We start from the raw sequence: 24,862 nt of genomic DNA, 5'->3' as shown, positions 1-24,862 counted from the left end.
CCAAACCCACTGGCTCCAGGTCATCTATAAGTCCTTGCTAGGTAAAGCACCGCCTTATCTCAGCTCACTTGTCACCATAGCAGCACCCACCCATAGCACGTGCTCCAGCAGGTATATTTCACTGGTCACCCCCAAAACCAATTTTTCCTTTGGCCGCCTTTCCTTCCAGTTCTCTGCTGCCAATGACTGGAACAAATTGCAAAAGTTACTGAAGCTGGAGACTCATATCTCCCTCACTATCTTTAAGCATCAGCTATCAGAGCAGCTTACAGATCATTGCACCTGTACGTAGCCCATCTGTAAATAGCCCATCCAACTACCTTATCCCCATATTGTTATTTATTTTATTTATATATATTAATTTTTTTGCTCCTTTGCACCATAGTATCTCTACTTGCACATTCATCTTCTGCACATCTCACTCCAGTGTTTATTTGCGAAATTGTAATTATTTCACCACTACGGCCTATTTATTGCCTTACCTCCCTAATCTTACTTAATTTGCACACACTGTATATAGACTTTTGTATTGTGTTATTGATTGTACGTTTGTTTATTCCATGTGTAACTCTGTGTTGTTGTTTGTGTCACACTGCTTTGCTTTATCTTGGCCAGGTCGCAGTTGTAAATGATAAGTTGTTCTCATTTGGCTTACCTGGTTGAAGAAAGATGATTTTATTTTATTTTAAATACTGTATGTGGGAATGTCTTATGTCCGTCCTACATGTAGTGTTGGTACATGGACTATTCCTCAACTGCATATATCATAAATTGCTATTGCAAATAGAAGTATTATGTTCAACATCTGACTTTTTCAGATATTATTTTGACACACACACTTTGGTGCTTACAATTCATTCTCTATTGTCATAGATTTGTTGGGCACTGTCATCTGTGATCTTTGTGATATTACTTTCTTTAAGCACGTACTGATGAAACTGTCACTTAATATTTTTTTCTTAAAGTCTACAAACGCTCCACAGTCGTGGCCAAAAGTTTTGAGAATGACACAAATATTAATTTCCACAAAGTTTGCTGCTTCAGTGTCTTTAGATATTTTTGTCAGATGTTGCTATGGAATACTGAAGTATAATTACAAACATTTCATAAGTGTCAAAGGCTTTTATTGACAATTACATGAAGTTGATGCAAAGAGTCAATATTTGCAGTATTGACCCTTCTTTTTCAAGACCTCTGCAATCCGCCCTGGCATGCTGTTAATTAACTTCTGGGCCACATCCTGACTGATGGCAGCCCATTCTTGCATAATCAATGCTTGGAGTTTCTCAGAATTTGTGGGTTTTTGTTTGTCCACTCGCCTCTTGAGGATTGACCACAAGTTCTCAATGGGATTAAGGTCTGGGGAGTTTCCTGGCCATGGACCCAAAATATCGATGTTTTGTTCCCTGAGCCACTTAGTTATCACTTTTGCCTAATGGAAAGGTGCTCCATCATGCTGAAAAAGGCATTGTTCGTCACCAAACTGTTCCTGGATGGTTGGGAGAAGTTGCTCTCGGAGGATGTGTTGGTACCATTCTTTATTCATGGCTGTGTTCTTGGGCAAAATTGTGAGTGAGCCCACTACCTTGGCTGAGAAGCAACCTCACACATGAATGGTCTCAGGATGCTTTACTGTTGGCATGACACAGGACTGATGGTAGCACTCACCCTGTCTTCTCCGGACAAGCTTTTTTCCGGATGACCCAAACAATCGGAAAGGGGATTCATCAGAGAAAATGACAGTACCCCGGTCCTCAGCAGTCCAATCCCTGTACTTTTTGCAGAATATCAGTCTGTCCCTGATGTTTTTCCTGGAGAGAAGTGGCTTCTTTGCTGCCTTTCTTGACACCAGGCCATCCTCCAAAAGTCTTTGCCTCACTGTGTGTGCAGATGCACTCACACCTGCCTGCTGCCATTCCTGAGCAAGCTCTGTAGTGGTGTTGCCCCGATCCAGCAGCTGAATCAACTTTAGTAGACGGTCCTGGTGCTTGATGAAGCCTTCTTCCCAACAATTGAACCGCTCTCCTTGAAGTTCTTCATGATCTGATAAATGGTTGATTTAGGTGCAATCTTACTGGCAGCAATATCCTTGCCTGTGAAGCCCTTTTTTGTGCAAAGCAATGATGACGGCACGTGTTTCCTCTGTCAATCAGGTAACCATGATTGACAGAGGAAGAACAATGATTCCAAGCACCACCCTCCTTTTGCCGCTTACAGTCTGTTATTCGAACTCAATCAGCATGACAGAGTGATCTCCAGCCTTGTCCTCGTCAACACTCACACCTGTGTTAACGAGAGAATCACTGCCATGGTGTCAGCTGGTCCTTTTGTAGCAGGGCTGAAATGCAGTGGAAATGTTTTTGGGGGATTCAGTTCATTTGCATGGCAAAGAGGGACTTTGCAGTTAATTGCAATTCATCTAATCCCTCTTCATAACATTCTGGAGTATATGCAAATTGCCATCATACAAACTGAWGCAGCACTTTGTGAAAATTAATATTTGTGTCATTCTCAAAACATTTGGCCACGACTGTACATTTATTCACTCTGTGATAGGGTTGGATCCTATATGCTACTTGTCACGTTCTGACCCTAGTTCTTTTGTATTTTCTTTGTTTTAGTGTTGGTCAGGACGTGAGTTGGGTGGGTTCTATGTTTTCTGTTTCTAGGTTGGGTTTCTCGTTTGGCCTGATATGGTTCTCAATCAGAGGCAGGTGTTAGTCATTGTCTCTGATTGGGAACCCTATTTAGGTAGCCTGTTTTCTGTTGTGTTTTGTGGGTGTTTGTTTCCGTGTGAGTGTTTGTTGCCACACGGTACTGTTTCGGTTTCGTTCATGTTCACATTTATTGTTTTGTATTTCGTAGTGTTCAGTTTATGTTTTAAAATAAACGTTATGGACACTTACCACGCTGCGCATTGTTCTTCCAATCCTTCAAACTTCTCCTCCTCCTCCTCAGATGAGGAGGACGACAGCCGTTACACTACTTTTATTGTCCTGTAAATGGTTCAGTGCCTATAATTTAGGCTGTGTGTAGAATGGGGCATAAAGGAAATTACCTCTACTAATAAATTACTACTAGATTATAGTGATAAGGAAAACAGCATACAAATTTGGCTTGTGTATTCATTTGCCTATAGCTAATCATAATTCCATTATTTTTACATAAAAAAGAGAATACTTCAAAATGAGAAGATCCTGCCATGGAAAAGACGACTGGGCGGACATAAAGTGTAAAGGAGGGGAAATAACTCACACCATGCAGCAGGACACCTTCAGCTGTGGGGTCTTTGTAATGCAGGTTTGATAGTTATATTTTCAATAATGAATGGTTAGCTGTTATGTGACAATTAGGTCAAAAACTAAATTTTATTTTTTGGTGTAGATGGCCAAGGAAGTTGCACAGAACTTCCCCAACATCCCCTCCCAAATTGATATGGAACCTTCAAAAACACATGGAGCAACTGCGAAAAGAAATGGCTGAGGATATACTAAAAATGTCTGGTATGCAATGACATTTAATTCAAAGTAAATGTAAATTCTTTATTTTTATGTAGTTGTGTGGGACAGCCATATGTTCAGTTCATGCCTATGATTTCAGAGTTCAACAAAGCCAACAACTGCTTCTTGTGTGCCACTGATAAAGAACCTGGATGTGGCCCAAAGACTGACTGGGTTAGTAACTTTATTTAACATGTTTATAATCTTTTGACAACAATGACGGCATGTAAGACAATTTATGATATAACACAATGGATGGCTAATTCGAAATTCGTTGATATTTGATATTATTTATAACGTATTAGGCTTTGTTTTGTTTTGATTGAATGTTTTGCATGCCAATGGTGGTTCCATGTGCTGTGCCTAGGAATGATGACAAAAGAGTTCAACAGAGTAAAGAACACAAACTGGAAGTGCATTCTTTGTTGTTGAAAATGTATGCTATACCCCATCCACACTGAAGAGGCTCTGAAATGTACATCAACCAGGGATAAAGAGAAAGTTAACACTGTGAAATTTTTCATACTTAATTGAAGTTAAGTGTCTGTTGATATGTTGGAAAAGATTAAAGGTCTACAATTCATTGATTTACTGGCCACCATCACTGTGGTTACATGTTCAGTATATGTATTGACCAGCAAACCCACTGCAGCCTACCTCACTAGCTCACTCTCCATCCCTGCTTTGGACAATTAATAGCATGACTCTCATACTTTGCCTTTTCTTTTGGTTGATATTAACGATGAAAGGAGATATTATCTGTCAAGGACAAGGCCTCCTGCATGTCTCCCCAGCCTGGTGAGTTCTGTGTCTGTGCTAAGCACTAACCCTCCTGCATGTCTCCCCAGCCTGGTGAGTCCTGTGCCTTCTCCCAGAGCCTTCTGTGTGTCTCTCCAATCCTGTGATAATCATGGCACGAAGCTCCAGTGATGATCCATGGCACGAAGCCTCCAGTGATGATCCATGGCACGAAGCCTCCAGTGATGATCCATGGCACGAAGCATCCAGTGATGCATGCACGAAGCTCCAGTGCTAATCCATGGCAAGAAGCCCTCAGTGATGATCCATGGCACGAAGTCTCCTGTGAGGATCCATGGAACGAAGCTCCGTGAGGATCCATGGCACGAGCCTCGGTGAGATCCATGGAGAAGCCTCCGGTGAGGATCATGGCGAAGCTCCGGTGAGGATCCATGGCACGAAGCCTCCGGTGAGGATCCATAGGCAGAGGCCTCCAACGAAGGAGCCTCCAGCGACGCCTCTAGTCCGGAGCCTCCGGCGATCCCTCAGTCGGCTCGAGTCTCCTCTAGTCCGGAGCAGCCGGAGTCTCCCTCTAGTCCGGAGCAGCCGGAGTCTCCTCTAGTCGGAGCAGCCGGAGTCTCCCTCTAGTCCGGAGCAGCCGGAGTCCCTCTAGTCCGGAGCAGCCGGAGTTTTCCTCTAGTCCGGAGCAGCCGGAGTCTCCCTCTAGTCCGGAGCAGCCGGAGTCTCCCTCAGTCCGGAGCAGCGGAGTCCCTCCAGTCCGGAGCAGCCGGAGTCCCCTCCTGTCCGGAGCAGCGGAGTCCCCCTCCTGTCCGGAGCAGCCGGAGTTCTCCCTCCTGTCAGGAGCTGCCTGAGCCGCCCTTCACTCCGGCGCTGCCGGAGTCTCCCGTCTATTCGGGCCTCTGATAGGATTCCCAGTCCGGGGTCGGCGGCGAGAGTCGCCGCTCCAAAGGGGCTAAGACTATGGTGGAGTGGGATCCACGTCCCGCACCAGAGCCGCACCGCGGACAGATGCCCACCCAGACCCCTTATAGGTTCAGGTTTTGCGGCCGGAGTCCGCACCTTTGGGGGGGGGGGGGTACTGCACGCCTGACCATAGATTGCTTTGTATGTTTCTATGTTTTGTTTGGTCAGGGTGTGATGTGGGTGGGCATTCTATGTTGTATGTCTAGGTTGTCTATTTCCATGTTTGGCCTGGTGTGGTTCCCAATCAGAGGCAGCTGTCTATCGTTGTCTCTGATTGGGAGCCATATTTAGGTAGCCTGTTTTTCATTGTGTTTTGTGGGTGATTGTTTCCTGTGTTAGTGTTTGTTTCACATTTCAGGACTGTTTCGGTTTTCATATTCATTCACTTTGATATTTTTGTATTTTTGTCGTGTTCAGTTTTATTAAAATATAATGGACACTTACCATGCTGCGTATTGGTCCGATATCTCCTACTCCTCCTCAGACGAAGAGGACGAAACTTAGAACTACCAATTCTTGTAGATAAATATTAAAGAAAAGGGTAAACACAACACTGGACTGAACCCCCTAATTGTCAAACTGATAATAATGTACAACAATATAGAAGATACATGACTAGAGGTTATGCAATATGGGTGTATATCCACTGCACGCTTCTTAGGTGTGTAATTGACATGACCAAGGAGCTATTGCAAATGTGAAACTACGAAAAATGTACGTTACACCACATGATTTTACAGTACACAAACAAGAGTGTGCAATATAGAAGGGTAGTCAGCGGACATTAGGTCACATGACCAAGGAGCCATATGAGACCATATGAGATAAAAATGGACAAACTAAAGGCTGTGCAATGTGTAGGCCCACTGAGTGGACATTCTGAACCTTGTTTGAAGTCATTAGGTCACATGACCAAGGAGCTATTGAAACTTTACATTTTGAAAAATTAATGTAAAACCATGTGAGATGAAAATGGACAAACGAAAGGGTGTGCAATATAGAAGGGTAGTCAGTGGACATTCTGAACCTTGTTTGAAGTCAGTAGGTCACATGACCAAGGAGCTATTGAAATTTGAATGTAAAAAAAGTTTGTACTTTACGGTCCCTAACTAATTCAACTTGGAATACAAAATGCTGCTCACATTTCCACATGTTTATTGGCTTTGGAAAGCGAATTAATGTCCAAATCGTGAAAATATGACCTGTGCAATGTTGTGCGCAATTTTTCCAACATCATGACACTTATTTGGAGTCTGTGGCTCAAGTGCTTTGAAAGCTTTTGAGGTTTGAAAGCGTGAATATCCGTCGAATATCCAACTTGAAACTGTTTTTACCTTGGTAAGATTAGCCTACTAAAAGCAACAGGCTTTTAAACCTGGTCTCAGAGCATTTTGTATTATTCTATAAGTAATTCTGAGAGATGCAATTTAGTTTGATATGTTACATTTAGTATGGTCAGTTATAGCCTACAGTATATACGGATACTTTTTTCCAGTGTTGTTCAACTTTCTTTCAATCTGACTGGACTGCGTCATCACTGAAAACCCTACAGTGGTTGGCGCATGCCGCTTGTGGAATGTGGGACATGTAGTTTTTAAACAAATAGCAGGGGGGGAAAAATAGATTACGGTAGGTTGTAATCTTTACTCGCACACTGTGCTCATAAATAATTTTACTTTTAAGGGCAAATGCGAGTGAAATACTCGCACTGTAGAGCCCTGCTACTGTTCAAAAGTTTGGGGTCACTGAATTGTTTTTGTTTTTGAAAGAAAAGCACATTTTTTGTCTATTAAAATAACATCAAATTGATCAGAAATACAGTATAGACATTGTTAATGTTGTAAATGACTATTGTAGCTGGAAACGGCAGATTTTTAATGGAATATCTACATAGGCGTACAGAGGCCCATTATCAGCAACCATCACTCCTGTGTTTCAGCAGCACGTTGTGTTAGCTAATCCAAGTTTATAATTTTAAAAGGCTAATTGATCATTAGAAAACCCTTTTGCAATTATATTAGCATAGCTGAAAACTGTTCTGATTAAAACTTCTACCGGGATCTGGGATCATTCTCATCAGAAACGCTGACTAGAATAGCCTAGCCTAGCGCAACAGGGATATCATATAATATAAATACATGAAATCACAAGTCCAATACAGCAAATGAAAGATAAACATCTTGTGAATCCAGCCAACATGTCCGATTTTTAAAATGTTTTACAGCGAAAACACAACATATATTTATGTTAACTCACCACCATATCCCCAAAAACACAGCCATTTTTTCACCGCAAAGATAGCTTTCACAAAACCCACAAATAGAGATAAAATTAATCACTAACCTTTGAACAACTTCATCAGATGACAGTCTTATGACATCATGTTATACAATACATTTATGTTTTGTTCGATAATGTGCATATTTATATCCACAAATCTCGGTTTACATTGGCGCCATGTTCAGAAATGGCTCCAAAACAGCCAGAATAATTACAGAGAGCAACGTGAAATACAGAAATACTCATCATAAAACTTTTATGAAAAATACATGTTGTACACATAATTAAAGATAAACATCTTGTGAATCCAGCCAACATGTCCGATTTTTTAAATGTTTTACAGCGAAAACACAACATATATTTATGTTAGCTCACCACAATAGCCCAAAACACATGGTGTTTGGTTTTACATTGGCGCCATGTTCAGAAATGGCTCCAAAATATACGGAGAAATTTTTGAGAGCCACGTAATCTAACAGAAAAACTCATCATAAACTTTGATGAAAAATACATGTTGTACATATAATTAAAGATACACTGGTTCTTAATGCAACCGCTGTGTTAGATTTAAAAAAAATAACTTTAGTAAAAAGCACAGCATGCAATAATCTGAGACAGCGCTCAGCCATTCTCCGCCATGTTGGAGTCAACAGAGTCAACAAAAATACGAAATAACATCATAAATATTCCCTTACCTTTGATGAACTTTCATCAGAATGCAGTGCCAGGAATCCTAGTTCCACAATAAATCGTTGTTTTGTTTTATAATGTCCATTTCTTCTGTCGAATTAGCAACTTTGGCTAGCATGTGTAGCTCACGTGTCCATGAAGATTTGACGCAATGAACGAAAACTTTTAAATGTGATAATAAAAGTCGAATAAACTGGTCAAACTCAGTTGAGAATCAATTTTCAGGATGTTTTTCTCATATATATCCAATAACGTCCCAGACGGAGCATTTCTTCGTGTCTATCTAACGATTTGCAGACAAAGATATGACATACCCAAGTGCGTGGCCAAAAACTGGCAATATGACTGACCTGTCACTCCAAAAGCTCTCATTCGGTCCCACATAAGGCTAGACACTTCATTCCACGTTCTACTGCCTGTTGACATCTAGTGGAAGGCGTATGAAGTGCATACATATCCATAAATATTAGGCAATTGAATAGGCGATGCCTTTCACAGCGACCCATTTCAGAATTCTCACTTCCTGTTTGGAAGTCTGCCTGCCAAATGAGTTCTGTTTTACTCACAGATATAATTCAAACAGTTTTAGAAACTTCAGAGTGTTTTCTATCCACTAGTAATAATGAAATGCATATCATATGATCTAGGACAGAGTACGAGGCCGTTTAATTTGGGCACCATTTTATCCAAAAGTGAAAATGGCGCACCCTATTTCCAAGAGGTTTTAAGAAGCAATAAAACTGTCCTTCTTTAGACTAGTTGAGTATCTGGAGTGTCAGCATTTGAAGGTTCGATTACAGGATCAAAATGTCCAGAAACAAAGAACTTTATTCTGAAACTCGTCAGTCTATTCTTGTCCTGAGAAATGATGCTGGCCTTCTAGGCAGAGTTGCAAAGAAAAAGCCATATCTCAGACTGGCCAATAAAAATAAAAGATTAAGATGGGCATAAGAACACACACTGGACAGAGGAAGATTTGAAAAAAGTGTTAAGGACAGACAAATCTAAGTTTGTGGTGCTTGGATCACAAAGAAGAACATTTGTGAGATGCAGAAAAAAATGTAAGATGCTGGAGGAGTGCTTGATGCCATCTTTCAAGCATGATGGAGGCAATGTGATGGTCTGTTGGTCGCTTTGATGGTGGTACAGTGGGAGATTAGTACAGGGTAAAAGGGATCTTGAAGAAGGAAGGCTATCACCCCATTTTGCAATGCCATGCCATATCCTGTGGACGGCGCTTTTTTGGAGCCAATTTGCTCCTACAACAGGACAATGACCGAAAGCACAGATCCAAACTATGCAAGAACTATTTAAGGAAGAAGCAGTCAGTTGATATTCTGTCTATAATGGAGTGGCCAGCACAGTCACCGGATCTCAACCCTATTAAGGATTTGTGGGAGCAGCTTGACCGTATGGTACGTAAGAAGTGCCCATCAAGCCAATCCAATTTGTAGGAGGTGCTTCAGGAAGCATGGGGTGAAATCTCTTCAGATTACCTCAACAAATTCACAACTAGAATGACAAAGGTCTGCAAGGCTGTAATTGGCGCAAATCGAGGATTCTTTGACAAAAGCAAAGTTTGAAGGACACAATTATTATCTCAACTAAAAATCTATATTTATAACCTTGTCAATGTCTTGACTATATTTCCTATTCATTTTGCAAATAATTTCATATATGTTTTCATGGGAAAACAAGAACATTTCTAAGTGACCCCAAACTTTTGAACGGCAGTGTACATATATATATTTTTTGCTATAAATGTGGGGCTCAAAACAGGTGGGGTTCTGCCCCACCTGCCCTGAATGACAGGTCACCACTGAGTATGGTATTTATTCATTTGTGGATGTCCATCTCCCATTTTGTATGATATGTTACGAATTACAATTCCTATTATATGTTACGAATATGCAAAATGCAAAATAAGTTATGAATTCGCAAAACATATTATATGTTACAAATTTGCAAAAATTTACAATATATTTGGAATTTGCAAAATGTATGATATGTTACGAGTTCTGGCTAGGTGGCTAACATAAGCTAGCTTGCAAATGTTAGCTAGGTGTTAGTGTTAAGTTTAATTTAACCAGGCAAGTCAGTTAAGAACAAATTCTTATCTACAAGGACAGCCTAGGAACAGTGGGTTAACTGCCTTGTTAAGGGGCAGAATTACAGATTTTTACCTTGTCAGTTCAGTGATTCGATCAAGCAACCTTTCAGTTCCTAGCCCAACACTCTAACCACTAGGCTACCTGCCACCCCTAGGTTAGGTTAAATGGTTAAGGTTAGGGTTAGGGTAATTGTTTGCTAGCATGCTAAGTAGTTGTAAAGGTGGTAAAAAGTAGTAAGTAGTTGAAAAGTTGCTAATTAGCTAAAATGCTAAAGTTGGCCGTGATGAGATACAAACTCACAACCTTTGGATGCTAGACATTTGCGTTATACATAGTTGCAAAGTAGCTAAAAAGTAGTATGTAGTTGAAAAATGTCTAATTAACTAAAATACTAAGTTGACTGTGATGAGTTTCAAACTCGCCCACCCATCCACCCCGACCAACCACCCTTAAGTAACCATCTGTCTTATGTACCCATCAGTTGCGGTCAGTGCCGTTTAAGATGAGGGAGGACAATTTTTTTTCATGAGAATAGCTTATTTCTATTACAGTACATTGGATGACTGTCATTCATATTCCTTTCATCCAGTTCAATGTGACAGTGATAAGTTTAGGCTACTACATGATTCTCAAATTTTCCCTATACACATCATGAGGTTGCTACAACCTAGCCTATGAATGAAAGTTTACAACGTAGGTGCACACAGGTCGAGATAATTTTTTTAGGTGACAGACAGTGACACATGGACAGACAGTGACACATTCAATATCGCCTTGCACACTCTTCTTGCCAGCATCTAGCTGATCTAGGGTGTAATCATTAGTCCAACAGTTGCAAATAACAGTTTATATTAGACAAATTCAGGTATGTTTATCCCCGTTTTGTTCCTTTTGCTTCCGTTTAACCTCTAATTCCTCCCAAACCCGGATCCGGGAGCACCCCCATCAGTAAAAAAGCTGACTAGCATAGCCTAGCATAGCGTCACAAGTAAATACTAGCATCTAAATATCATTAAATCACAAGTCCAAGACACCAGATGAAAGATACACATCTTGTGAATCCAGCCATCATTTCTGATTTTTAAAATGTTTTACAGGGAAGACACAATATGTAAATCTATTAGGTAACCACGTTAGCAAAAGACACCATTTTTTTTACTCCACCAGTTTTTTACTCCATCAGTAGCTATCACAAATTCGACCAAATAAAGATATATAAATAGCCACTAACAAGAAACAACTTCATCAAATGACAGTCTGATAACATATTTATTGTATAGCATATGTTTTGTTAGAAAAATGTGCATATTTCAGGTATAAATCACAGTTCTACATTGCAGCTGCAATCTGAAATAGCGTCGATGCAGCCAGAATAATTACAGAGACCAACGTCAAATACCTAATTACTCATCATAAATCATTTCTGAAAAATACACAGCGTACAGCAAATGAAAGCCCAACATCTTGTGAATCCAGCCAATATGTCAGATTTTTTTAGTGTTTTACAGCGAAAACACAATTTAGCATTATATTAGTTTACCACAATAGCCAGAAACACAACCGCATTTACCAGCAGCAAATGTTAGCGATCGTAACAATCCAGCAAAATATATATAATTGGACTAACCTGATAAACTTCACAGAAGACAGTCCTGTAACATCATATTACACAATGCATAGGTTTTGTTCGAAAATGTGCATATTTAGCGGCACAAATCGTGGTTATACAAATGTGAACGAGTAGCGAGCATTTCATGCCATTCTGGCCGGCGCCATCTTGGAGAGGCACCTAATCTAATCGATAAATAATCGTAAACTTGACTAAAAAATACAGGTTGGACAGCAATTGAAAGATGCATTAGTTATTAATGCAACCGCTGTGTTAGATTTTTAAAATTAACGTTACTAGACATACAGTGTGCGTTACAGCCAGACCAGTGCCGCAATAATGGCGGACAAATCCTTTTACATTTTTCCACATAAATACGGAATAACATCATAAATAGCTTCCATCAGAATCTTGGGCAAGTGGTCCTTTGTCCAGAATCATCGTTGCTCGGTTGTAGATTGCCGTCTTCAACTTAGGAATTAGCAGCAAACATTAGCCATGTGGCGAAGACGTGCCCAAATGTTTAAAACGCAATACTAAGGAAATTCCGAAAATTGCAATATACTCGCATAAACTGATATAACTCGGTTTAAAATAACTTCGTTATGATGTTTCTAACACCTATATCGAATTAAATTACAGACGGATATATCTAAGGCCGATAACTGAGCGTTTCAAAATGCCATCCTGAGGTCTTGCTTTGCGTCATGACGAACGTCAAAAAGAGAGCTCCCTCCGTTCCTTGCGGCTTTATAAGGTCTGAGATCTACGTAGAAACTCCATTCCAATTCTCATTGGTTACTGACATCCAGGGGAAGGCGGGTGCAGTTCATGTCGACCCATAGGATACATACAGAGCTTTAAACTGATCTGAGAACAGAGCCTCGTTTTCAGACCTTCGCAGTTCCTGTCATGAATTTCACTGCAGAAAGAGTTCTGTTTCTCCCACAGACATAATTCAAACGGTTTTAGAAACTAGAGATTGTTTTCTATCCAATWGTAATAATAATATGCATATTGTACGAGTAAGAATTGAGTACGAGGCAGTTTAATTTGGGAACGATAAATGTCCAAGTTGAAACAGCACCCCCTATAGTGACAAGATTAATAAACTTATTTTCCACAGAATCGTCAGAATGAATACACCCCCAGATGATTCACTTTTATAGCAGCCACTGTTTTCCTTTTCGCTTCTATGCGCTCCCCTCCTCTCACCGTTTCCCTTCCCTTGTGGACTTCACTGCACTACACATCAGCTGTATGTGACCAGGCGAAAAAACCTTTACAAGCAAAACCATATCATAACCCCTACATACAGCCTACATCGTTGTCACCATATTGGCTAAAATAATGTCATAGTCAGCATAGCTAATACTAGAACTAACATGTTATTTAACCTGCTACAATCATACAGTCAGTAAGCAGTGTAGCAGTTACCTCAGCGAGCCCTAGTGGCAATAAATTAGTAAAACCAAAAGCTTACCTTGACTTGGAAGAGTTCCAGTGTTGTGTTGGATATTCATCGCCAGCTAGCTAACATAGCATCCCTCTATTTGAGCAGGGTGTTTGAGTAGGCTAAACTAGCTCGCTGCATTTGCTAGCTAAGTAATTGAAACAGAAAGTGAAAAAAAATCTGGAAATCTCTATCTTTCTCTTGCTTCTGTAGCTTATGCCTTCTGTACTAGATTCATTATCTGATCCTTTGATTGGGTGGACAACATGTCAGTTCATGCAGCAAGAGCTCTGATAGATGGAAGGATGTCCTACGGAAGTTGTCATGATGAACAATAAACAATGAGCCTCCTAGGTTTTGTATTGAAGTCAATGTACCCAGAGGAGGATGGAAGCTAGCTGTTCTCCGGCTGCATGATGGTGCTACCATACAGAGTGCTGTTGAGGCTACTGTAGACCTTCATTGCAAAACAATGTGTTTTAATCAATTATTTGGTGACATGTGAATATATTTAGTATAGTTTTATCTAAAAAGGATCACTTTTGAAATGTTTTAATTGTATGAAATTCACTGAGGAGGATGGTCCTCCCCTTCCTTCTCTGAGGGGCCTCAACTGGTAACCATACCAAACATAACATATCATACTAAATGGAGTGTCTCGGATTTACATACAGAATAATACGAAATGCTCTGAGACCAAGTTAAATGTCCTGGGAATTTGTTTTTACCTGCCATGTTGTTTCGAAGTAGAGATAACGTATCCTACAGATTAAGAGGATAAGGAAAGAAATATAACATTCATTATTTTATACGTTGTCCACCAGATGGCGAGATTGGCCTTTTTTGGTAAGTACTACTTGAATGTTTCCTGATACTACTTGCTACATTAATGCAGGTAAATTAACCTTGAAATATTGTATAGCCAAAAATATCTAGAGATGTAACAAGATATTTGCATATCATTTATTTATTGATATATGAAAAGTACATTTCCCCCAATGTTTTATTCTACTTCCTCAAATTTCTACAACAGAGAAATACATGTATACAATCCTATGTACATATCTGTTGTGCTGACTGATTTATAACAATCTCATCTAAATAGGTCAATTAGCAAATGTTGAATAACAGTCTGGTACCAAAGGACACGTGAACATTTGCCATCGGTAAAGCTGCATGTCTGTCATGACTTAACACCTTTGTTTCCACTCTTCAGCAAGTGACAAAATGAAGCAATCAACCAAAGAAAAAATTATTGCTGCGAGGATTTGAAATGTATAAGTATTTGCTGCCTTCAAAACTACAAGGCAATATATGAGTAACACATATAGTGATGACTTGGCCCTTTTGAGGGAGTGGGTTTCAAACATTTAAAAAATCTATTTTGCAAGAGATTATCCAGTTCCTTGAAATTATAGTCATCAATTTATCATAAAGCCAAACACTAGACGCAGATGGGGTTAACATGGTCACACTAGAGGCAGATGGGGTTAACATGGTCACACTACTAGAGGCAGATGGGGTTAACATGGTCACACTACTAGAGGCAGATGGGGTTAACATGGTCACACTAGACGCAGATGGGGTTAACATGGTCACACTAGAGGCAGATTTTAACATGGAAGGCTATGCGATTGGATGGACTGTAGAATCTCATGAACAAAAATGACCGCAAAATTGTATTTACAAGAAGAGAGCAAAAGTAGGCTACTATATGAAAAATTCCCCGTCCTGAGAAGGTGTGGTCTTAAAAAGTACCATCATTTTGAGCTACTAGGAGCAAGGCCACTATCAGGAAGCACCAGAGGAACGAATCACAACAAAATAACATACGTTTTTTCCTCACTTTGACACAATGTGCACATCTGTATTTCTTCCCCATTTTGTCATTTTCACAATCATTCCAATTTCTGTTCCCTCTTTTCATGACTCCCTGTCCCCCTTTTGTCTTGTATTCTCTCTTCCTCTCTCTTTTTCTGTCAGTCTCCACATCCCCCTCTCCCTCCCTCTCTCTCTTTCTCCCACTCTCCAGGCTCTCACCAGGGCTGTGATGCACAGACCTTTCACGGTCGTCACTAGTTACCAGAGACACAAAGTCATAATTATGGTTAAACCCCGCCTATTTCTACAATTTCTCTTCTTCAAATCTGATTTTAAACCTAACCTTACCCCTAACCACACTTTTAACCTTATGCCTAACCCTAACCTTAAATTAAGACCAAAAAGTAAATTTTTGTTTTCATACATTTTTACATTAGAGCCAATTTTGACTTTTTTGGCTGTGGTAACTAGTGACAACCACCTTTAAAAAAGTACTCTAAATTCATAACATACTACCTGCTTTTGTAGAAATAAAAAAAACATAAACCTATTTATTTCTGCAACAACACATTCACTCATCAAAAATTGTAGGCACGCTAGTTACAGTGCCTCCTAAACACATGATTGACATCGGGTAAAGACGATAGGCTATCAGCTGATCATTGTGTTGATGATTGATGTAAACCTGATAGTTAACTAGCATTTTTTGTGATTTCTCTTCAATGCTCCCTAATAATAACTACATTATATAGTATAATATTCATACTCTTCTAACTCATGCTACGGTATATGGCTGGCTGGCTGGTGGCTTGTGTGGATATTTTAGTATATGGTGGTTAGCTAAAGTCYAGACTACCTGTGTTGCTGCTGCCCTGACACACATGTGCAACACCYGACTGATGAAGGGATGGAGTTGGGTCAGAGGGTCGTAGAGRGTCGTAGAGCCTGAATGCAGCTGCTCCTCTCTATGTCTTCTGCCTCTSTGCTGYRCGAAGGCTATGTAGGCCAAACCAAATATTGATGATGATGTARATCAAATGTTATRCTGCTGTGGCAGTACTSTTGATATTTAAACTAGGTAGCTTGCTACACAGACTCGACCGGTGACTGCATCTCACGCCATGCATGTTTGGATACCAGGCACACGCAAGCTCTGTACAGGGCAGACCAATGGGATGGGGGGTGGGGGGTGGTGAACTTGACGACTTTACGATGACTTGTGGGTTCAGAACAACAACAAAAACGTGCTCGGGCACAGGTAGACCCCTCTCTGTGCACGTGGCTGGCTCACGCCATGACAGAGAAGTGGGAGGTGTTCTCGCTCTCTGCTGAGCTGAAGGACCCAGTGGTCCTCCGTGCTCTCCTCTGTCCTCCCCATCTGTTCATCCCTGGATAGAACCTCTGTCCCAGCAGCCCCTTACACATTCTGGTCAGCTCCCTCCTAAACTTCACCCCCACAAAGCCGTACAGCAGCGGGTTCAAGGCACAGTGTGACAGCCCCATGCTCTCAGACACCAGGATCCCGATGTCCACCGTGCGGCCGAACTGGCAGTCTCCACTAATCACGCCCAGCTTCTTCAGGCTTTCGGCCAATTGGAAGGAGTTGTAGGGTGCCCAGCAGAGCACAAAAATGGACACCAGGGAGACGATGAGGTGAAGGGACTTCCTCTTCTGGCGGCGCGAGGCGTTGCAAAGGGAGCGGAAGATACGGATGTAGCAGTAGAGCATGACCAGCAGGGGCAGCCCAAAACCCAGCACCAAGTTGACTAGCGGCATCCCCACCTGCCACTGCACTGAGCTGTGGGGGAACACCGTCTGGCACACCAGCAAGCCCTGATGATCCCCCGAGCGCCCCACTTCCACCTTCACCACCTGTCTAAAGGCGATGTCCACCCCACTCAGGCCAAAGCACACTGTCCAGATGAGGGCACAGGCAATCTGGGCATGGCAGGTGTTGCGTTTCCAGCCGGTGCTGATGGCGTGGACGATGGCTAGGTAGCGGTCGAAACTGATGCAGGCCAGGAACAGGATGCCGCTGTAGCGGTTCAGAGAGAACAGGGCTCCGGAAATCTTGCAGGCGGCCACGCCGAACACCCACAGGTGGGCCCACTGGACGGCGAACAGGGGCAGCGTGAGGGCCAGCAGGAGGTCGGACACGGCCAGGTGGAGCAGGAAGGTGTCGGTGAGGGAGAAGGAGCAGGTCCCACCTGTCTGAGAGGTGCGGTAGCGCATCAGCACACACAGCACCAGGATGTTACCCACCAGCGCCAGCACAAACACCAGGCTGTAGACCACAGGGGAGTAGCTCCGGGTGAAGTCCATGATGCCATCCTGGTTGCAGGGCACGCCACTGGATTGGCTACTGCCTGTTTCAGGTGAAAAGCTGTAGCTGTCTTCATAAAACTGGAGACATAGGAGAGGAAAAGAGAGTGAGAGGAAGGAAAATTAGCTAACTACAACAATGTTCTGGGTCCGTATGCATAAAGCATTCCCCCTGCCCATATAATCTTGTTCATTATGATCTAAAAGGTAAAGCTGATCCTAGATCAGCACTGCTACTCTGAGACGCTTTATGGATACAGGCCCTGGATTCTCCTCATAGGACAGAGCGCATTTGTATCTCTGACTAAACTCAAGATGATGCAGTGCTAAATTCATACAGATATTACACATCTTAATTTTACCTATATAGTCACAGCAAAATTGTTCTGAAGCCACAGGATATGAACATTTAGTCCATAATGGTGCTTGATCGGTGGTTAGAATATTAGCTGGACAAAAGTAGTCTACATGAAAAGTAATGTCAATATAACCGTGTGTTAGTGTAAGTTGTCAGTGAATTAATGTAAATTACAAAGCTTATCTGCATATCCTGTGGTGCAGGAAAATTCTCAGCAACAAAAGCATGATCAAATTAAGATCATACACTTGTAGCTTCTATGATTTTGAACAATATTTTAAGTGGCTTCAGATTCTCTAACCATTGTTTTAAAATAAACGTTTTAATGTACAGATTGTTATACATTGTCATATTTATTTTTATTCTGTTCATTTCTTGACCAACCATGTTGTTGTAAAATATAATTTCTTATTTGACTTATTTGGCTAATAATTTTTTTTAGTCTACTACTCCCAATTATTTCTTGCAGCATCTATAGCTCTTGTAGTCATAAAGAACTACATTAATCAGTATGTGGCATAACAAGACCGTTACTCACATAGTAATCTGTGGTTGTATTGACGTGATCCATTGTTACCAACGAAACAGCGGAACACCTGAAACACCTTCACAGACTCAGGATACTCTTCTCGTAGTCTCACCCGCGTTCCTCTCTTCTTTTGCCACTCTGAACCAAATAAAAAAGAGAAGATAGTAATTCAGGAACTGAATCCTCTCATATTTTAGGCCAAGCAGACCTATTCAAAGACAGCTGTTAGGAACCGGTGACTGTCCAAAGGGGACTGTGACATATCAAAGGTTTAAAAAACTAAATGTATGTGGCTGACTCAACAGAGACAGACAATGCATGACTAGAAAAAGTTTTCTCTGTCTATCTCTAGCTGTTATTCCTAGGTTATATTGGCGATATGTAGTACATTGCACATGTACAGTACACACAGTGCCTTCAGAAAGTATTCAGACCCCTTAACTTTAAAATGTTTTTGTTAAGTTACAGCCTTATTCTAAAATATATATATTTTAAAAATTCCTCAGCAATCTACACACAATATCCCATAATGATGAAGTGAAAACAGGTTTTTGAAATTTTTGCAAATTTATTAAAACAAAAAATCTGAAATACCTTATTTACAAAAGTATTCAGACTCTTTTCTATGAGACTCGAAATTGAGCTCAGGTGCATCCTGTTTCCATTGATCATGCTTGAGATGTTTCTACAACTGGATTGGAGTCCACCTGTGGTAAATTCGATTGATTGGACATGATTTGGAAAGGCACACACCTGTCTATATAAGGCCCCACAGTTGACAGTGTATGTCAGAGCAAAATCCAAGCCATGAGGTCGAAGGAATTGTCCGCAGAGCTCCGAGACAGGATTGTGTCGAGGCACAGATCTGGGGAAGGGTACCAAAAAATGTCTGCAGCATTGAAGGCCCCCAAGAACACAGTGGCCTCCATCATTCTTAAATGGAAGAAGTTTAGAACCACCAAGACTCTTCCTAGAGCTGGCCGCCCGGCCAAACTGAGCAATTGGGGGAGAAGGGCCTTGGTCCTGGAGGTAACCAAGAACCCAATGGTCACTCTGACAGAGCTCTAGAGTTTATCTGTGGAGATGGGAGAACCTTCCAGAAGGACAACCATCTCTGCAGTACTCCACCAATCAGGCCTTTATGATAGAGTGGCCAGATGGAAGCCACTCCTCAGTAAAAGGTACATGACAGCCCGCTTGGAGTTTGACAAATGGCATCTAAAGGAATCAGACCAAGAGAATGAAGATTATCTGGTCTGATGAAACCAAGATTGAACTCTTTGGCCTGAATGCCATGCATCACGTCTGGAGGAAACCTGTCAACATCCCTACGGTGAAGCATGGTTGTGGCAGCATCATGCTGTGGAGATTTTTTTTCAGTGGCAGGGACTGGGAGACTAGTCAGGTATGAGGGAAAGATGAATGGAGCAAAGTACAAAGATATCCTTGATGAAAACCTGGTCCAGAGCTCTTAGACTGGGGCGAAGGTTCACCTTTCAACAGGACAACGATCCTAAGCAAATAGCCAAGACAATGCAGGAGTGGTTTCAGAACAAGTCTCTGAATGTCCTTGAGTGGCCCAGCCAGAGCCCGGACATGAACCCGATCGAACATCTCTGGAGAGACCTGAAAATAGCTGTGCAGCGATGCTCCCCATCCAACCTGACAGGTCTTGAAAGGATCTGCAGAGAAGAATGGGAGAAACTCCCCAAATACATGTGTGCCAAACTTGTAGCGTCATACCCAAGAAGACTCAAGGCTGTAATCACTGCCAAAGGTGCTTCAACAAAGTACTGAGTGAAGGGTCTGAATCCTTATGTAAAGGTGATATTTCTGTTTTTAATACATTTGCAAAAATGTCTAAAAACCTGTTTTTGCTTTGTCATTATGGGATACTGTGTGTAGATTGATGAGGGGAAAAAACTATTTAATCAATTTTAGAATAAGGCTGTAACGTAACAAAATGTAGAAAAAGTAAAGGGGTCTGAATACTTTCCGTATGCACTGTATGTTTTATGTGCAGTGTAGTAGCCTACATTCTAAGAAAAAACACACACAATGTCACGTTCCTGACCTGTTTTCCTTTGTCATGTATTTGTTTTAGTTGGTCAGGRCGTGAGTTGGGTGGGTTGGTCTAGGTTTGTTTTTCTATGTTGGGATTTTGTGTTCGGCCTGGTATGATTCTCAATCAGAGACAGCTGTCAATCGTTGTCCCTGATTGAGAATCATACTAAGGCAGCCAGGGTTTCACTTGTGTTTGGTGGGTGTTTGTTCCTGTGTCAGYGTTTGGGCCACACAGGACTGTTTCGGGTTAGTCACGTTTGTTGTTTGTATTTTGTAGTGTCTTGTTGTTGTTTCATTAAATAATGAACACTTACCTCTCCGCATCTTGGTCCGATCCATGCTCCTCCTCGTCTGAGGAGGAGAACGACTACGACAGCCATTACACACAAACATTGAGAAAACCCCCCGAAAGAAAGTGTATTCAAATGTCTATGAGCGGACTAGATGCAGAGACAGATATACAAATCCCTGACTGCTAGCCAGTCTAATTGAGTACAGAGAGACTGAATGTCTGATGCACGTTCCCATAACGTTGGGAAATGTTTTGAACTTGCCCCATCTGGGGAAGTGAAATCTGTGTTTTGCAGGAGTTGTGTTTTTACTGTCTGTACTGTGGTATTATTCAGTTTCGACCCTGTCTATTGTGGCTAAAACGAGACAAACATTTGCATTGTTTGTGGATATGAATCTGTTGGATGGATACAATCAGACGTGCTTTGATTTCTGTAAGCATTTCTCTGAGCTCACTTTGATATCCAGTTATTTCTAACCTTGCGGCCATGCGATTCAGTTTTCGATACAGTTTCCAAGAGCATGAAAATCATTCTAAAGATATTCCCCACTGTGGAACCATTGCAAAAACAGGATAGTGAAAAAGACAGAGTGTCTAGCATAGAACAATCTGTTAAAGTCTTTACACATAACTAAATGCAAAGATGTATTATATCATTAGTGATGTGAAAGCCTCTCACTTGCTCTCTGTCGGAGTGTTGACGTGTTGGGGACCTGGACCCCTGAGGAGATTGAGCAGGTTTGATATCACTTGCAGTTAGGTGAGGAAGAAAATGTACCTCTGTTTCAGGTCACAGAGTTACCTCTGATGTGCTTTCACACTGTGTCACCCATGCAACGCCCCAAGGAACTGGAATAGATCAGCTACTTATACGATTTACTGGTTTACTCACTATTTCCCTTAAACATAGATACTGCATGTAAATATGTTATCTAGAATCCGGCCTTATTTAGATGGTGTGATCGTAAATAGTCATAGAGCAACTGTTATCCAGCCGCAAGGAAATGTTCATTTTTTCTGTCCACAACCACACCATGTAGTGAGCATCAGTGTGAAGAAAATGTCACACATTATTTATTTATTTTACCACCGCTGGGGTATCAAAGTAGCATGTCACCATGTGCAACAACGACCTCTAACTTAGGGTAACGATCTCAATCCACATAGATACTTTTTGTGCAATTCAGTTTATTCAGATGTGGATGGATGTCATAGGTGTTCAGATAAATGACGTTAGGTGGTGGAGCTGTCAGGTTTTCTTTATTCACTTTGGTAAAGAATAAAGACGCTACAAGGTTTTTACTCTGGGTTGTGAGGTCAATATTACACAGGGGGTGGGGTATGTAGAGGCACTAAACAGGAGCACAAATGGAAGAAGCAATAATCTGAAAATACCTGCAACACCTTTGCTCTTAATCTTAGTAGAAACTCATTACATAGCATACACAAAATTAGACCTTGTTATTTTTAAAGCAGTGCAGAGACAAGGCTGCATTTGAGAGGGACATTATAGCATGTTGAGGTTGTTACTGTTTGGAGTGGTGGCTTATACTATTATTGTGCAACTTCATAGCTGCTGTTTCCTTCCTCTGCACTCTGTGACTCACAGGGCTGTATGAGAGGTGTGATGTTAGTCAATGGAAAAAGGCAACAGATTGTTGGGCATTGAGAGTAAGATAATGTACAAAGTATGTTTTGGTAAACTATTCATGGTATGTGGGGAAATAACTTTCTTATTATATTAATGGGTAATTCGTTGGTGTTATTAGTCATAAGTAAAGTTTAAAAGGGATTATGTAAACGTTGGTTGAAAATCATTAAAACTCTCAGGCTCTGTGTTTCTTTTCTATCCAATTGAGAGAAAGCTTTTCGCTTGATCTAATAGTGTATCAACATAGAATACTATTTGTTTAAGGAAACCAACCGGAAAGCAACTACATTGCACACACAATAGTGTAAGATTTCACATCCTTAATGCAAATGTATTTTAATTATAGCTAAGCTTTCGGTCAGTCGACCTTCATCAGAGCATATCTCCACAAACAATATTCAGACAGATAAGGCCACACAGAGAGCTTTTTAGCGAAAATATATTTAGAATGAGTCAGAGGGAGAATGAAAGAGGCCACCACATGCTCCTGCTCTATGTGTTTTCAGTGGCACGTGACAAAAACTCACTGCAGAAAAGCCCTCACAGAAGTTGCACAGCTGAGTTCTCATTTATCATCCTATTCAAAGGTTTGCATTAGTACTGTGAGCAGTGCACAGGGCCGTGCACAGACCATTCAGGGGCGAGGTGCTCAAAATGAAAAAAGGGCACTCCCCCATTGTTTAAAAGAAAAATCTACTTACATTTCTATTTAAGCATAGAACTGATTATTTCTGCAACAACACCCTCACTTACAATCACAAATTGTAAGCAAGCTAGTTACAATCATGGCAGAGGGAAGATATTTCGGGGTGGGGGTGCTGAGGAAAATGGGGTGTTGGTAGAAATTTTTCTCCCCACACTGCTGACAAATATTTTTGTCTGCTCATACAGGAGTAATAAAGGCCCAGTGTACTAATTTGGTGCGAATGTTTTGTTATTGACATTTTATTTAAAAAATATATGTTATTCTTATTCAGGGGGTGCTGTAGCATCCTCAGCACCTCTACTTCCCGCTGCTATGGTTACAGTGCCTCCTAAAGACATGATTGACATCGGGAAAAGAGGGTAGGCTATAATCTGGCCATTGATGTTAATGATTGATGTGAATCTGGTAGTTAGCTAGCTAAATATTTAGTTTTACTGATTGTGATTTATTTTTAATGCTCACTAACGTCTAATATTCATAATCTTCTAACTCATGGTACAGTGCTTGCAAAATAATTCATCCCATTTGGTGTTTTTCCTATTTTGTTGCATTACAACCTGTAATTTAAATGGATTTTTATTTGGATGTCATGTAATGGACATACACAAAATAGTCCAAATTGGTGAAGTGGAATGAAAAAAATTACTTGTTTAAAAAAAAACATTTAAATAACAAACGGAAAAGTGGTGCGTGCATATGTATTCACCCCATTTGCTATGAAGCCCCTAAATAAGATCTGGTGCAACCAATTACCTTCAGAAATCATATAATTAGTTAAATAAAGTCCACCTGTGTACAATCTGTGTCACATGATCTGTCACATGATCTGAATATATATACATGTTGTCACGATCGTCTTTACGTGGAAGAGAGGACCAAGGCGCAGCGTGATACGAATACATCTTCTTTAATGAAATGAAGACGAAACAAACACTATTACAAACTAACAAAACAACAAACCGACGAACGTGAAGCTACAAAACCTACGTGCACACATGCAACATACGTTTAGACATAGACAATTACCCACAACCTGTCTAATGCCTATGGCTGCCTTACCTGTCCAAAATTGTAATCAGTACCGTAACTTTTGACCTACCCAAACTCAGTAACGTAATCTGATTACTAATCTAGTTACTTTTAGATTACTTTCCCCTTAAAGGAAAATTCCACCCAAAAAGTATATTTTGGTATTTGTTTCATTAGTCCATTGTCTACATAGTCCTAAAATGTTTTGCTTGTCAGCAATCAAGTTTTCAAGACATGTAACTTTCAAAATAGGGAAATCCTCTCCCTATGATGAATTTTTTATCATATGATGCAAAACGCAGCATCATATGATGGTAAATGCATCATGTGGGGATGATTTCTGTATTTGGAATGTTACCTATCTTCAAAAGTTGATTGCTGACAAGCAAAACATTTTAGGACTATGTCGACAATGGACTAATGAAACAAATACCAAAATATAGTTGTTGGGTGGAGTTTTCCCTTAATTTATGTAATTTTTGTAATTTATGTAATTTATAGAGCCTAAATGCAACATTTATAGGCATGTTGTTGAAGTGCTGTTGTTGATGTGTTGTTGAAATGCTGAGCGCTCCTACCAGCCTGTAGCGTGTCACAAATGATTCACAATTGATTGCTTAAATGGCAGGCCATAGCCTTGAAATAATTATAATATTGCTGAAATAATTTGTTTTTGTTCCTTCTTAGACTACCTGGCTTGCTCCTGACTGATTTAGAGTTAGTAT

The 24,862-nt window shown here is 40.8% G+C and overlaps 1 protein-coding gene and 1 long non-coding RNA gene across 2 annotated transcripts in view; one reads left to right on the top strand and one right to left on the bottom strand.

The window, feature by feature from the left end:
• Positions 1–3,058: 3,058 nt before the first annotated feature.
• LOC139027866 (uncharacterized) lies at positions 3,059–3,742 on the top strand. Its single transcript, XR_011480004.1, has 3 exons — positions 3,059–3,300; positions 3,385–3,503; positions 3,601–3,742. It is a non-coding gene; the product is annotated as an uncharacterized lncRNA (long non-coding RNA).
• Positions 3,743–14,320: 10,578 nt separating this feature from the next.
• LOC111964851 (C-X-C chemokine receptor type 3-2) overlaps positions 14,321–24,862 on the bottom strand; it is a 31,743-nt gene continuing 21,201 nt past the window's right edge. Inside the window, exons 2-3 of the mRNA XM_023988685.2 lie at positions 18,405–18,533; positions 14,321–17,589 (exon numbers count right to left, since the gene is read on the bottom strand). Of these exons, the coding sequence (XP_023844453.1) occupies positions 16,474–17,589; positions 18,405–18,437 (1,149 nt within the window). The 5' untranslated portion in view covers positions 18,438–18,533 and the 3' untranslated portion in view covers positions 14,321–16,473. The remainder of the gene's footprint in view (positions 17,590–18,404; positions 18,534–24,862) is intronic.

This window comes from Salvelinus sp. IW2-2015, linkage group LG6.1, assembly GCF_002910315.2.
Source record: "Salvelinus sp. IW2-2015 linkage group LG6.1, ASM291031v2, whole genome shotgun sequence".
NCBI classification, from domain to species: Eukaryota; Metazoa; Chordata; class Actinopteri; order Salmoniformes; family Salmonidae; genus Salvelinus; species Salvelinus sp. IW2-2015.
The sequence above is the reverse complement of the archived record's forward strand: the minus strand, read 5'-3'. Positions and strand labels throughout refer to the sequence as shown.